The following is a 16,045-nucleotide window of genomic DNA, read 5'->3' as shown; positions in this document are numbered from 1 at the left end:
CATTATTTACACACTGACTGCATTAATGCAAGATATTATAAAAAAATTTATTGTCTCAATCTTTTGTTACACACCACGCGTATGCATTGTCGAAAATGCGTTGCCATGGCGAAACAGTATACTCCCAATTAGAGGGTTTCCAAGGCCATTGCCATATTTGTGAACACCGTTCAGGATGTGGCATCATTGCTAAGTGTCGTCCATTCGCAGAGCAGATACCAGCAATGCCCTCTGTAATTAATCATAAATATTATATAGATCACAGGATTAATTGTATATAACTAGACAAAATTTCGTTATTATTATTCTTTTTGTATTATTTGCAAATGAATAGTTGTATATAAGGCAAAATTAAAGTATCTTTGTAGATTTATAAAAAGACAAACTCCATGAAAGATTTTAAAGACGAATCATGTTATGTAGCTAACCCCTATTTTTAATATTATATAATCTAAAAGAAGTATTTAATCAAATAATACCTGTACTTCCATTAGGATTAAGTGGATATCGTTCAGTTGGATTACCATAATCATCAGTATATTTAATAGCCAAGCAATGACTTTCCTTTAGTTTCTGTAAAACCTCATTATTTCTAAACGTAAACCTTCCTTCACCATGAGCGACCCATACACCTAAGACACTATTTTCCATTCCATTTAACATAATCGATGGCGATTTATCAATTCTAACGGTACTCCACCGACATTCGAATCTTTCCGATACATTATGACTTAGAAAAATATCTGGTTGTTTAGTATCATCTACAACACAAAAATACAATTAAAAACGTTAATTGTATTTAATAATTTTATAAACATGTTCTTTTAATAATGCAATAGTACCGTCTTCATTTCCTATCAATCCTAATAAAGACATTAATTGGCATCCATTGCAAACTCCTAAACTAAACGTATCTTTTCGAGAAATAAATGATTTTAATTGTTTTTGAAGAGATGGATGGAATAAAAGACTCGCAGCCCATCCTTTAGCAGAACCCAAAACATCTGAAATAAATTTAAATTAATTTTTATTCGTTTCCATTTCGTAAAACAAAAATTAATCTATTAATAATTCACCTGCATAGCTGAAACCACCAGGGAATACAATTCCTCTGAATCTATCGAATGTGACTTTATTTTTTAACAAGTCTTGCATTGTAACATCCCAAACTTCAAAACCCGCATCTATCAATGATGCTGCCATTTCTCTATCACCATTTATGCCTTCCTCTCTTATTATAGCAACTGGAATGTTTACTGTAGAAATGAAAAATAAATTTAAATACGATCCAGCAATTTTTAGATTTTGCATAGAATTAAATCTTTACTAACAGAGTAAATGTTTGTAAATTGCCGTAGATCTAATGTCAGGATTAAACGTTAATTTATAGCATGGTGCAGTTCTATCTTGTAATCCACTGAATTCTTGAAGTGCACATTCAACATTCGTTTGTCGACGTTCTAATTGATAACTCGTCTCTTCCCATAGACTCATTAGCGGTAATACAGTTGAATCCAGAAAAATCTTCTCTTGTACTTGAACTTTTATCTAAGGATATAAAATATCTATTACATAAACATAATTTTGTGAATTTACGAAATGTATAAAATACATGCTTTCGATGACAATCCAAATCCTTCCGATCGTCCAATTAAATATACAGGAACATCAAACTGGTTAAATACTTCCAAAACATAATTGTAATTTATTGAATCAATTTCTAATATCCATCCTACTTCTTCGGTAAATAAAATTTCAATAGGAGATCCTGATTTATGAGAAATATTCACGTTCATTCCAGATATACCAGCAAAGCACATTTCAAGCAGGCATGTAATAAGTCCACCATCGCTAATATCATGACCTGCTAGTACTTTTCCCTCTGTTGTAGTGAAAAGTATTTCAAATACTAGTAATTTCCTCCATTGAAATAGAAGAATAAATTTCATAAATTACTTTAGTTATTAAGTCACCTGCAATTAATTGTTGAATAGCTTTGAAAGCATTCTTTAACATGTCAACGCGTTGTACGTCTGGAACTTCGTTTCCGAGGGATTTATAAACCTGAGCCAAAGCTGTGCCACCAATTCGACTTTTTCCATTTGATAAATCTAAAAATAATATGTAACCATTTTTTCCAGCCGCAGGAGCTTTTAAATCGGGTGTTACTACCTATAATAAAAATATAATAGAAAATAACATTAAATAAATATAAAAGTCAAAGTAATTTCAACTTACTTTTCGTATATCAGGACAAGGAGCATAGCAAGAAATCACAAGTGTACCAGGCGCTTTGACAACATCCTCCCCAATTCGTGCAGCCATGCTAAGAGAATCCTTTCCTCCATCAATTGCGATTCCTAATTCATTCATAATTGAACACATAGCAGAACATGCATCATATAAAGCTGCACCTTCTCCAGGTAATTTAGCAGCCCACATCCAATTTCCGCTGCATTTAACGTCCTAAATATATAAAAATAAGTTACACTAAGAATAAAAATTTATTAAATTAATACATACTCATAAATTACCTGTATATTTGAAATCTGTGCAAAAACTAAATTACTCAACGCTTCTGCTACGGTCATACGGGCTCCAGCTGCTGGATTTACGAGGCCTTTTATCGGTTGTTCTCCGATAGAAGTTGCTATACCAACCTGTAGGATAAAACATATAGTATTGCGTTTGCTGCATTTTTGGTTAACTTTGATTGATTTTATTTTTCTTATTTGTTTATTTTTTATATTTTTTACTGTAGAGAAATGAGATATTGCTGTCACAGCAACATTGGCAAGGGGAGTATGCAGAGGACCAACACATTGCTGTTGTGCAATTAGTCCAGTAACACAGCGATCAACTTTGTTAGTTAAATATCGTTTGCTTGCTACTGAAGGCAATCGTAGGACTCTTTCTAAGATATCTTGTACAATTAGATTTACGGGCAACTTGATAGCAGGTAACTGAGTTACTTGTCTTTGCAGATTAAAAGACTATAAAAGTACAAAAAGGTTATTACTTAAACATTATTACATTTAATTTATTTTATTATATTTCCAGGTTCACCTTCTGAGGCATTTTTCCAAGTACTAATTCTAAATCTAACTCGACTGGGTGCCTCGATTTATGTTCGTAATTCTCATTTAGATATTTCAATGAATCACAATTATCCTCTTCTGAAAGAATGATTTTCCCATTTCCTGTGACAACCCCTACAAAGTTAATGGGACATTTTTCTCGCGCTGCTATTTCGTTAAGTAAATTACTGCTTTCTGATTTGCAAAGAATTGCGTCGTTTTCTTGATATTCGGCACCCCATAATTCCAATGTACTAATGCTTGGATCGCCTAAGTCAAATTTCTTTGTGAAGATTACTGCACCCATCGGTTCTACTAATTCTTTTAGAACGTTGCCTAATGTAATTTCAAACAATTAATGATTCAACATTATAATATACGATCTAATTATATCCTGATCTTCTAAGCATGTTTATTTACCATTGCCTCCAGCTCCTTGATCATGTATACTAAGTATTGGGTTTTTCTGTCCCATCTCAGTGCACGCACGAACAACTCTATTCAATTTTTGTTCCATCTCAGGATCGCCTCTTTGTACGGCTCCGAAATCCAATTCTGATTTATTATCACCTTGCACCTAACAAAATAATAGATGTCGTAATTTTTAATGGATCATTAAGAATTTATATTAATCAGTTACATTATTCTTTAGAATATAAAATTACCTCAATAGAACTAGCTGAACCACCTCCTACGCCTATTCTATAAACAGGACCACCAATTTTAATGACTTCCATACCTGATATACAAAAATTTTTAATTTTTCTTTTAATGTCATTGTACAAAGAAACCATTTAAATTTTATTTTCTATTCACCTTTCTGTGGCAAAATTTTTTGAGACATATTGGCATCCATTGTACCCAATCCTCCACTAAACATTATGGGTTTAATCCATTCACGTCGCACACCAACTTCATCCGTCATACCGAATGAACGAGCAAAACCAGATATGACTGGTTCTCCAAATTTATTGCCATAATCGGATGCTCCATTGCTGGCTTCAATTATAATCTCCAATGGAGAAGCCATATTGTTGGGATATTGTAGATTCTTTTCCTCCCATGGTAAATTGTAGCCTAAGAAAGAGATTGATAATTTAATGAAGATAGGACGTTTTCCTATTTTTATAAAAGTAAATAAGCTATATAAAGTACAAACCTGGAATATGCAAATTACCAACGGAATAACCGGCCGTTCCAGCAATGTAATATCCTCCCCTACCAATTCCTTGAATATCTCTCAATCTTCCTCCAGTTCCAGTTGTAGCTCCACTGTAAATTGAAATAATATTTATGAAACATATTATAGAGTGAAGTACATTATATGAAATTTCTAAATTACATACCTAAATGGAGCAACCCCGGTTGGGAAATTATGAGTCTCTGCAGTGAATATCAAATCTTGATCTACATTTTCCAAACAGAAAGGACTACATGTGTAAGTCCTCATTGGCCGTAAAACTTTTGTTTGAAAGCCCTTAATTGCACTACTATTATCACTAAATTTAATTGTATTGTTTGGATTGGAATATTTTTGTGTCTCCATAATCATATCGATTAAAGATTGTTTCATCTTTTCACCATCAACAATCATTCGACCTTTGAAAAACCAGTGACGACTGTGTTCACTATTAGATTGTGCTAAATCAAAGCACTCTACACTAGTTGGATTGCGCTTTAATTTATTAAGAAATAGATCTGTGTAAAAATCTAAGTCCCAATTGTCAAATGCCAAACCTAAATAAAATGTTCAAATAATATTGAAAATGATATTTAAGTTATCTATTATCTTTTATTATATTTCATTTTGAATACATACCTAGCTTCGAATTTACTTTTTCTAATGCTATTCTTCCTTCTTCCAAGACATTAACTTCAAACCAATTTTCTGGTCTAAATCCATGATCAAAAGTTTCTATTGGTTTCATATATCTACATTCAGTCATCTTGTCATGCAGTACATCTGTTATCTAAACAAAGAAACAAATGTAAGAGATGTATATTTCTTATATTCACTAAACACTATTCTATTTACACACAGCATCTTCAATTTCTTTATCAATTACTCCATTGTGTTTAATACAGTATCTAGTTACTGCTTCAATTCTTGTTACTTTGTCTAAATGCACAGATCTACAAATTGATACAGCATTGCTACAAAATGCTGTAGAAAAATTCAATCTGTAACAACATAAAAATTATTTAATTTCAATTTTAAATGTTATTGTTAAATAATTAGTTTTTTTATCACTTATCTTACCTTGGTCCAATTTCAATAACAAAGCAGTTGTTTAATTTTTTATCAAATGCACTGGAATTCTTCAAACTTTGTGATTCCAAAGGAGGAGTTAAAATCCATTTTAAGATTGCCAATTCTTCTGCACTGAGAGGTTCTTTAATTTCAATATAGTAACACAATTCAGTTTCCAAGCCACTAATCAGATTTGTTATTTGAACAAGACTGTTAAATTTGCTTTTAAATTGACCTGACTTTAAACCAGGTACTTTGTAGAACCTTATAATATCCATGATCTAAAAACTGAGAATTACAGAATGATAAAGTACATAAAAGAATTAAAAGACACAATACAAAATGACAAGAGTAATAAACGTGACAATATAATATGATATATTAAACTGGTAATTATTTAAGATTATTAAGACCCCCTAGAGTGAACTGGCAAGTGAGTCAGTGAATTATCTTAATTTATCAGTGTAATAATTGCAAAATAGTATGCTTGTATCATAACAATAATATCAAAAGTATGAGTTGAGGTCAAAAGAGCATGTTACTCAATATAGTATTCTCTGTTTCTACTGAAATTATATATTTCAACTGTATTTTTTATTATTAAAAATAATTTAAAATTAAATACTTTTGAATATTTTCGATTATGAAATATAGATATTGATACCATTTAAAATCTTTAAACGAAACTAATAATAATACTTGGATTATATTTACGTCATGTTTTACAAAACAGACGTTATCGTACTAGCTACAAACAAATAGAAAAATACATTTTCATAAACATGTAACACAAGGAAGCAAGGGTATAAAGTTCTATGGAAGAATATTATTGTCAAAAATATTTTAAACACAAATAAAATAATCGAATTGCACAATAGGATTTTAAGTTAAATTATGTAGTATTAAATATCGTCGAAATAATAGTTGAAAGTAAAGTTACTTGCTATTAACGATATTTCATGTACAACATATATACAATATATACAAATAGAATGTATTTTATTTTCTGATCTCTCAAGCAACAGGTTTCCACGTGTTATGAAATTAATGAAACGATGCATAACCTTGCTGTTTCTTACCACGTGCTTTTTTGTCTGTCAATAATATACCTACATTTTTTATATAAAAATTTTGATATAGATAAAGATTTAAAAGTAATAAAAGAACATCTCAATATTTTAATTTAATTTATCGATCCTGATATATGTAGTAACTTCTCTTTTTCGTATAAAGATGAACATACGTATTTTATAAATTATTTTGTTATATGAGTGTATATATTTAGAGATACATAAATATTATACAATTTATAATGAAAGTAAAAACCATTAAAGTGCTCTTGTATTTTCCGACGTGTAATTTATTCTAATCGAATATTTACAATAGAATTTTCATAAAAAAAATATTTATTTAAATTATCTATCCAAGGAAATCATAATTAGAGACATCCTCGAATTGCTGATTTTGTGGATTACCAGGAGCCATAGCTCTTGTCGCCATTTGACCTCTAGGAACCATTTGTTGCTGTAATCCAAGTACCTGTCTATATGGCGGTTGTGGCTACAAAATCCAAATTATTTTCAATTGCAGATATAATTTAACCCTGATATACAATTACCAATTCATAACTATGATAATGAACATGATAATCCATACTTGTTGCAATAAATGTCTAAGACCTATATTCGGGACAGGCCTCATCAACCTTGGAGCATTTGCTTGCTGATTCGTCATAGCGGCAGGATTTAGTGCTCTTTGGGCTTGTTGAGCCTGTAACAAATTTTATTCGTTTATTTCGTTTCCCCATTTGCGCAAAGCTATACAACAGAATGTATGATAACTTCTAAAAAACAGTTCACCTCCAACTGTTGTTTATATTGCATTTCCTGTTGCTGTGCTACTTCTAGATTCTGTTGAATCTATAAAGTTAATTATATTATATGAATTCTGTGAAATTTATTTTAGTATGTGTTTTGTTTTTTTCCGTATTTTGTTGTTATATTTATTGGCTTACATTTACTTCCAGTTGCGACTTATATTGCGCCTCCTGTTGCTGCGCAGCTTCTAACGTTTGCCGTAGTTGTTGAATTTTTAATAAATTTTGTTGCCTAGCTATTTCTATGTCATCAAATGGTGGTCTTTGTTGTCCTATCATCGTACCAGAAGCTGGAGCCACTTGGGGACCAGTAATACCACCACTCTATCAGCGTATCAACAAAACGAATGCTTTACTTTCATTTGGATATCTGTGTATATCTATGTAGATAGTATTTGTTTCTAACTCATAATTCTTTAAATATATTATCTATGTATGAAGCTAATTATATATGTTTTAAATCCATTTTACTTCATTTTATACATGTGGTAAACCTTACCTGCATGTTTATTTGATTCTGAGGACCAGCAGATGAAGTTAATGTTTGTTGTGGAGCATTTGTAGAAACTACGTTCTGAGTTATTTGGCCTCCTCCCATAGCTATAGTATTTGTTTGTGACATAAGAATACCTCCTTGAGAAGTACCTGTAGTAGGCATTGTGCCAGCTATTGCGTTTCCTTGAGCAGCTCCAGCCTGATATATTAATTACATTTGTAGATATATCAAGAAACATTTAATATACCTTAGAGTATAAATTTTTACTTACTTGCCCTTGCCTCATAGAAGCATGCGATGTTTTTTGTTGCTGAATCACTTTTCGAAGACGATCTACGAAGCCTGTTTGATCATTTGGAATAAATCCCAAATAGGTTCTTCTTTCAGCTGTGTAGAGGAGGATAAGTACTTTTATGTCACAAGCTGCTTGCAAGAATGTGAAATGAACACAACCTGCCTGAAATATTTTTTATATCAGTAATTAAAGATATTTTTTTTCATTTTATTGTACTGATAACATATAGTGTAATATACTAACAAATCCCGAATTCATAACTTTTGTTAACGATTCTAACGCTTCGCAAGGTGTAGGATGAAACAAGACGGACTTGGAATTTTTCAAATATGTTCCACCAATATTTCCTATTAACTGCTTGGGCATCAGCTGCATAATTAATTTCTGAGGCCACGTATCAGCTTTCCTATAATATATTAATATACTGATTTATAACACTTTATGATTATTAACATCCACAAAAACTTACAATTCTGGATCTCCATCTTTGGAATTTGCGGAAACTTGACACGGAAGATGCCTAGTTTGTTTTGGTGCGTCTGGAGTCGTTTTAGCTTTTTCAACCCATTCAATAATACCTTGCCATATCGTTTGTCTCTCACGTGGTGTACTAATTTGTGGTCCTGGTCCTACTGTACCACCTGTTACATTACCCTTTAAAACAGTTATATTAATATGATTCATATCTTTTCCTTTAGTCTCAAAATCAACATTCGAACATTACAACATTTACAACATTAAAACAGTCTCTCCTTATAAATAATTTAAGCAACTTAAAATACCTGTGTCTGAGAGTGCGTTACTTGCTGTTGTTGAGTAACCGACGATACAGGTGCCTGTGTCTGCGAAGCTGTAACTGTTTGTGGTACTTGAGTTGGCATAGATTGGCTCACACAGGATACCGTGAGTTGCGGTCCTGCTTGTCCGTGCGTCGGTTGAGCTGTTATTGGCATTTGAGCTTGTTGCTGGACATTTTGCTGTTGCTGTTGTAACTGCATTGTTAATCTTAGCTGTTGTTGAGTTAATTGCTGCTGCTGCTGCTGTTGTTGCTGCTGCTGTTGTTGTTGTGCATTTGCAGCCATAACATTGGTATTTGTCACTAAAGATATAAAATATACATTAACACATTAACTTTTGAAATAAGGATAAGTAATAAAACTTTACAAAGTACTATCACTTTTACCATCCATTCTTTGTCCAAATGGAGTTACATTGAGCCCAATTGAAGGAGGTGGTTGATTTAATTGCGCTATTAAAGCACTACTTTGCGTATTTGTTGGACCTGTTGCCCCTGGTGTCACGAAAGGTCTCCATCTAGGGTGACCTGCTCTTGTTACATTAGGATGATAAGTTGGCGGAGCGGATATTGGGGGATTATAAGGAGGTCGACCAGCGTTCATTGCAGCAGCTATTGGTACTACCGCTTGATGAACTGAAGCGATATTTTGAGGAGTTTGACCTCTAAATGGAGGACCTTGAGGTTGAGTTGGTTGTGCAATATTCTGTTGCACTTGATTTGTATTTGGACTGTCATTACTCTGCAATGGGCTCAATGGAATCTGTGCAGCAGTACCTGGTGTAGTATGAACAGCTCCACCAATTGTTGGACTGACAGGTCTTTCTTTCAAATTATAATTACGTAAGAGGACCAAATGTCGCGGATCTTTAGCGTAATTTTTGGTTTGTGACGATTGTAAATCTCCTCCCGCTTTTTCAAATAATTTAAATAAGGCAGGTATTTTTCTAGGTGATAATATGGAAAGATTAATATTTCGCTGAAAGAAAAAAAATGATTTTTTTATATAGGCTTAAATGACAACTTTTATTCACACAATTAATTGCAATATACTTCTTGATAGAGTGAAGCCAACTGTTCAATAGTGTGTCCGGCAAATTTATATGATTCTTGTATGACTGTTTGATATGGAGGAGAATTGCAAATCAAAATACAATGCTTCTGCGATGCTGTATTTGGTTCGCGTCTTAATTGTAGATCTTCAAAACACTGAAGTCCAGTTGCAAGTCCTTCTCCAATATTGGCAAAACATTCCCCTTTCCCTCCAACCATTCTATTCAAACAAGAACATCAGCAATGTTCATTAATAAGATTAAAAGTTCATTAATTAAAAATCTGATACATTTTTTACATACTCTAGTTTTTCTAATACAAGTAGTAATTTATGAGGATTTGCATATGGTCCAAAAGTCTCTGTACATGGTGCTGGTAAACAATCAGCAGCATGATATACTACTATTCCATATAACGTTGTACTATTTTGCTAAAAAATGACTTTTATTATTAAATATAAGAACAAAGAAATTAAAAGAGTAAGAAATATTCTAAAAATGGTTAATATTATTATTTTACCTCAGAAACATATTCTCTATCTTCAATACCACCTTGACTGAAATACCTATATAATATAATGTCTTAAATTAATAAGCATCTATAAACAAAATAAAAAATACTCAATATGATCTAATATAGAAAATATAACTTACTCAAGTGTAGGAGTAAGATAATTTGTTTTCAAATCATTAAGATAAGCTCCATTAACAGCTGTTCCTTCAATCACAAATATCACATCGGCTTGTATGCCATGTTCTGTAGGACCAGCAACCATTTTTACTCCACTCTTTAAAATATCAGAAAAAGTATATAAAAAAGAATATAATAAGTGATATACTATTTTTAACTTAAAAATAATGCATAAATTATAATTATAACTATTTCAAATATCATATCAGAAATAAATAACATGTCTATAACAAAATTTTTATCTTTGATACGTTTAAAATAGTAAAATTTATTTCACAATAATGCATTTATCTATTGAGATGTTTTTAATACAAATCTTTATCTAATATTCTACTTCTACTAATTGCAAATTACATTAATAGCATTATAGCATGTAGTGTGAGACTTACAACAAGTTTATCAGATAAATATTGACATCAATGATTATATCACTTCATATTCATTACTAATATTTGCTAATATTAAAATCAGGATTTTTTCAATATTGTAGCTCATCATTTGTCAAACAATCAACAAAGTCAGTAGTTCTATAGGTTACGTTTGTTTATTACGTATAATTATTTCAAGTACTAATTAATTTCATTACATGTATCACAAATACAATACGAAATAAAATATGTTAACATATTACTATTACATTAATATTACTATTATTATTATTATTAAATGATTTGTACTGAACATTTAAACATGAAATAGAACAAACCATTGTAATTTCTTTAAGATGATGATTCCCAAATTTCTTTCACTAGTTTGGTGACAAATATTCTAGGGATTTGGATTTTACGTAAAATAATTTTATATAAAGCACAAATTAAGACATTTTAATTAAATACAATAAAGAATCTTCAAATTTGTATATATACATATTTCACGAAGGAGATTTAACATAATGCAGACTAACAAAATTCCTACAACAATGTCGGGAATAATCTGACTTATGAATGTAACCTATTTCCCCTAGATTTTGATCACGTGTCTTCAGTTAAGTCCATGGACAGAGCATAGTAATTTAATCGAAATTACCAAACTATTCTTGGTATTCAACGTTTATACTTCGGTTACCTTCTAGTATATACTTACATTGTCCATGACTGTTGATTACGTTCGTTGTTTTAAAATAATTCAAACTGTATACAAATTTACGAATTATGGTAATATTATTATAATGTAAAAATCGGAATACGTAAATTAAATCTAACATTTTGACAAGAGAAGTCTATAAGATATTTGTACCACTTGTACGTTCTTGTAGTCAGAAATTAGAAGAACGAGCTTGAAAAAGACGTTAAAAGATCGAGAGTAATATAAGTAAGTTTATCAAATAATTTCTAAATGTCTTTTATAAATAAGAATATTGTTTCCGTATTATACGTATTATAAAAAGAAATATGTTTCGTAACAATAATTTCATAATAGTGATAAATAATTTAAGTACAAATCGAATTTAATGGATGATTATAGGTATATTGGAATGGAGCACCTAAAGTGGACAACACCAATTAAGAATGGAAACGAATGTGAAAATTTGTCAACCAAGAGTCCTGTGATTTATAAAACTCCTGTAAAGCAGTATAATACAAGTTCAAAGCACACAACATATCGAAGTAATACGAATTCCTTTAATGTGCTTCCAAATCACATTACACCTCCTTCAGGTTTAACAAAATTTATAGCAAGGAATCCATTTGAGACTGATTTAACTAATAGACTGCATTTATCTGTGATTAGTCCAACTGTGTTCAGTAAAGTAATTTTCTACATTTTTTATTAAAACCAAAGATTTAGTTCTTTCCTAAAATGATTCAATAGAATCATTTTTTATATTATTTTCTAATGATTATGTGTAATTGTTAATAACATTCTTAGGTTTCAAGTCCATCTCATCAATCACCAGACTTCGCATGGAGTGTGGATGAGTTGGCATTAATACAGCCAGCAAAAATAGAAGAATTTCCTGTGCAACAAATACATTGTGTAGACCCAGAGACTGAAATAAAAGCTCAAGCAGCTATTGATAAATTTTTTAATGAAAATGAAATAATTCCAAGCCCATGGGAGATAAAGAAGAAAGAGATTAGAACAATAGTTAATGTAGATACTCATATAAAGGGTTCAAGTGACTTGAATTCAGAATCTCCCAAATTGAAAAAAGATGGTATTTATTATAATTAATCAAGGAATATTTTTCATAGTTTAATTTTGATTTTAATTGCTTTAGGATGGAGTCAAACAGTATTAACATTTCCATCTGAATTGCCAGCTCATGTTATGGAAATTTTAAAACCTTACCATTCATTCATTCAAGTAAATGCAAAGCCAAAGTCATCATTTAAACTACTTAAATATTAAATCTCCGCCTTTAAACGTCTCTTGTTTTGTTTTAGGAGCAAAATGTTGAGAGTGACGATGCAAATTCGAGTAACAACTCTTTAAGACGGAAGTTATTCTTCCATCTTGATGATTGTGTAGATAATGAAGAAGGTTCTTCAATCTCTTTATCGTCACCAGTAAAAATGGATGGGTCTTTAGTATTATCTTCCAGTCCTCCACAAAGTGGAATGTTAATTCATGGTACATCGTTGAAAGTAAATAACAGCTTTTTTAATTATCTTTGTCTATTTTACATACATTACATATGTGAGTTTTGAAGCCAAAAATTACCAAATTCTTTCCTTCTAGTGCTCGCCAAATGAAAATTGTCATTACAACGCGTCGCAAATAGACACAGGAAATTTATCGCATCCTAATATATCTCCCATACACAGTACGGTAAATAACATGTCGTATGAAAGCGAGAAATCTCGATCTCGTTCGGTTGCTCGATTGAACTTCAGTATGGACATGAGTATAGATCAATCTAATATGCAACATAAAGATCTATCAAACAATTATTCTTTAGGTAATTATTTCACCCACATCAATAAAATTTAATATTTAATTATCCTTTGCTAAAATACTACTAAACTAATGTTATTGTTTATAATAATTACATGTTATATCTTTTAGATGAATCTCTTAGTAAAGTAAATGCAGACAAGAAGGCAGGCGATCTTTTAAATTTACAAAGCGAATCTACGAGTACTCAAGATGATACCTATACAGAAATAAAAGTCCTAGCAAAGAACTCGATTCACGTTGAGCATAATTGCGAAAACAAAACTACAGAATTTGATGTTAAATGTAGTAATGCTACTAGCACGTTTAAATTGTACAAGACAAGTACAAACGAAAGTTGTATGATCCAACAGACTAACGCGATGCTAGGTATTTCCGGTCAGCAGAGCGTTTCGAATTCTATACAAGACACTGGTTATCAAACTTGCAGTATGAGCAATACAGCGAACGTTACTGATAGTTATAGCACTACTCCGACTAAGCAAAAGACTTACTGGGGTGATCGAATTTTAATGAGTGACGATGAACTTCGTCTACCCGAGTGGAGAGAGAACATGAAAAATATATTTAGTTCTACTCCATCACGATCAAATAGGGATACCCATATATTTTAAATAGATATTTTTTATATGGCAAAAATATATAATCCAAGAATATTTTTTATTTTTAATAATAAAATTAGAAAAAATAACCTGCTCAAATACTTAGGAAAAATTTAAGACACAATTCTTCTTATACAATCAAAGACAATATTATCATTTGTATTTTTCATATTTAGGATCTTATTTTATTATGTCAATATGTTTTGTTTCTTAGTTGAAATTTATAATGTAAAGATTGTAATATATAATAATTCATATAATTTTTAATTTTTCATTACCTGGTATCATGTACAACATATTTTTTTACGCATGGATGCAAAAATGAATTTAAGTATAATAATTCATGAAATGATAACAATATATTTAATTTCATGTATTATCATTGCAAGTATGAGAAATTGAGTAAAGTGGGTAGAAATTTAACACATGTTATATACATGTTATATACACATGTTATAATGTAATCATATCATATCATATAATATGTACATGTTTTATACACATGTTATATATTTTCCATATTAAAATACACAACAGTCCATTCGAAATCAAGGAACCAATAGATAGAAAAGGATAAATATAAAGCATTGCATGAAAATGATTATGACAAATATCAGTTTGATGTAAAATATATTATCTCCGATTATGTTTATAATGATTGTACATAATAATTGAATGTGCTTGTGTTAATCATGGAAATATAACATAAAACATGGCGAATTATCAATTTTTCAGTTCAATTGTTTTCATCATTTTTTAATCGAAACATTAACACACAAGCAAACATTTTAGCTGATTTTATGTAGAAAATTTTTAATAAATTCGAAACTATCCCGTTAATTAACTTTCGTGCTATTTCTTTCATGAAAATAAAATATTTTCCAAATTTAACATGAACGCGAATCTCAAAGCCTGCATTTCTGTAAAAGATAAGAAGCTATACATCCTAGAAGTCTTCGTCGATTCTGTTACCTTGTACGCCGAGAAATTGCAGAAAATTTCTCCGAATGAATTAGGCGTCGATCTACAATTTATTGACATGCCATTGTTTCGAATCTTTCAAAGTAACTTCCTCTTGACCAAACCGGATAGACCGAAAGAAATAATTCGCGGGCAGGGGATGCATACTGTGAACTTCAACGTTGGTAAAGTATACCTGTTCACAAGGAATCCTGGCGAGCTGGTTGAAAAAATGCGATCGAAACCATTGTTACTGGATGTATACAAAATCAGAGAGATCGTTATTTGCCCCGAGGAAGTATTAAAGGATCCATTAGGAAATTCAGTAATTCCAATACCAGGTTGCCTTTGTGACCACGTGATGATGCCAGACAACGACCTATTTCACTTACCAAAAGCATATGAGATAAAAAACACTTTTGGTCTCGTGGACGAGGAGTACAAACCAACTGGTTACATAAGTATTTTCTTCAGAATGATATGTTTCGGGACATATACGATCAATCCATTTTCTATTGTTGAGAAGAAATTATTATTTAAGAATACGGGTTCGTTTAATGAATTTTTATGTACAAAAGTACCATATCCGGATGAGAGTGAAAGAAGAGCCGCCGAGACGGGCACAAAATTCTGTTTGCCTGAAAAAATATTCGAGGAAAGTGAATTGGATACTCCTCCGAGACCAGTAAACATAGCTGCTTTAGTATTAGTTTGTAAAGAATTATCACAAAGAGATGGATATCCTCTGAATATAATTCCGCCGAATTATCCGTTGAAAATACCGGATATGTACGTTGAAGAAATTCCGTTTGATGCCGATAGAGCAAGACGGAGAGGGTTCAAAAAACTAGTCGAAGAAGAGCCTGATGTCTTCGTCAATACGAAATTTGCTGCAAAACATAGAGCGTGTATCAATATTGGATGCGCTGGTAATATTTGTTCTGGACAAAAGTAGCAGTCATTCTATGTAATAAAAATGAGGGGACTAAATTAACTAAATGTAACTAAAACTAGGTACATATTTTATAGAAAAAAGTGTAAAAAGAAAATA

The 16,045-nt window shown here is 31.2% G+C and overlaps 3 protein-coding genes across 6 annotated transcripts; 1 reads left to right on the top strand and 2 right to left on the bottom strand.

The window, feature by feature from the left end:
• Window positions 1-22: 22 nt before the first annotated feature.
• Window positions 23-5,722, bottom strand: LOC122573695 (phosphoribosylformylglycinamidine synthase). Of its 2 annotated transcripts, XM_043740413.1 has the most exons (19): window positions 5,338-5,722; window positions 5,117-5,258; window positions 4,897-5,047; window positions 4,424-4,814; window positions 4,237-4,349; window positions 3,894-4,154; window positions 3,743-3,816; window positions 3,498-3,654; window positions 3,067-3,413; window positions 2,757-2,993; window positions 2,535-2,660; window positions 2,239-2,466; window positions 1,974-2,172; window positions 1,617-1,882; window positions 1,332-1,548; window positions 1,077-1,256; window positions 843-1,004; window positions 480-761; window positions 23-231 (listed from the first exon to the last, which is right to left on the bottom strand). In XM_043740413.1, the coding sequence occupies exons 1-19, from the start codon at window positions 5,604-5,606 to the stop codon at window positions 56-58; spliced, it is 3,978 nt and encodes a 1,325-aa protein (XP_043596348.1). In that variant the 5' UTR covers window positions 5,607-5,722; the 3' UTR covers window positions 23-55. The 2 variants fall into 2 exon arrangements, with proteins under 2 accessions (XP_043596348.1, XP_043596349.1); XM_043740414.1 differs by lacking the exon at window positions 5,338-5,722 and having other exon boundaries at window positions 5,113-5,239.
• Window positions 5,723-6,670: 948 nt separating this feature from the next.
• On the bottom strand, window positions 6,671-11,446 carry LOC122573700 (mediator of RNA polymerase II transcription subunit 25-like). 3 transcript variants are annotated; one of them, XM_043740441.1, is made up of 15 exons: window positions 11,241-11,445; window positions 10,498-10,631; window positions 10,364-10,409; window positions 10,147-10,274; window positions 9,845-10,064; window positions 9,179-9,770; window positions 8,778-9,094; window positions 8,465-8,649; window positions 8,239-8,401; window positions 7,972-8,157; window positions 7,704-7,898; window positions 7,343-7,528; window positions 7,188-7,247; window positions 6,985-7,098; window positions 6,671-6,888 (listed from the first exon to the last, which is right to left on the bottom strand). In XM_043740441.1, exons 1-15 carry the CDS (start codon window positions 11,241-11,243, stop codon window positions 6,748-6,750), a joined length of 2,670 nt encoding a protein of 889 aa, XP_043596376.1. In that variant the 5' UTR covers window positions 11,244-11,445; the 3' UTR covers window positions 6,671-6,747. The 3 variants fall into 3 exon arrangements, with proteins under 3 accessions (XP_043596376.1, XP_043596377.1, XP_043596378.1); XM_043740442.1 differs by lacking the exon at window positions 11,241-11,445 and adding an exon at window positions 10,924-11,229; XM_043740443.1 differs by lacking the exon at window positions 7,188-7,247 and having other exon boundaries at window positions 11,241-11,446.
• Window positions 11,447-11,647: 201 nt separating this feature from the next.
• On the top strand, window positions 11,648-14,205 carry LOC122573693 (protein aurora borealis). Its single transcript, XM_043740412.1, has 7 exons — window positions 11,648-11,845; window positions 11,999-12,284; window positions 12,404-12,692; window positions 12,756-12,841; window positions 12,922-13,122; window positions 13,217-13,436; window positions 13,544-14,205. The coding sequence occupies exons 2-7, from the start codon at window positions 12,009-12,011 to the stop codon at window positions 14,044-14,046; spliced, it is 1,575 nt and encodes a 524-aa protein (XP_043596347.1). The 5' UTR covers window positions 11,648-11,845; window positions 11,999-12,008; the 3' UTR covers window positions 14,047-14,205.
• Window positions 14,206-16,045: the final 1,840 nt, after the last annotated feature.

Source organism: Bombus pyrosoma, linkage group LG12 (assembly GCF_014825855.1).
Source record: "Bombus pyrosoma isolate SC7728 linkage group LG12, ASM1482585v1, whole genome shotgun sequence".
Taxonomy (NCBI): domain Eukaryota; kingdom Metazoa; phylum Arthropoda; class Insecta; order Hymenoptera; family Apidae; genus Bombus; species Bombus pyrosoma.
Note: the sequence above shows the minus strand (reverse complement) of the source record. Positions and strands in the feature narration are given on the sequence as shown.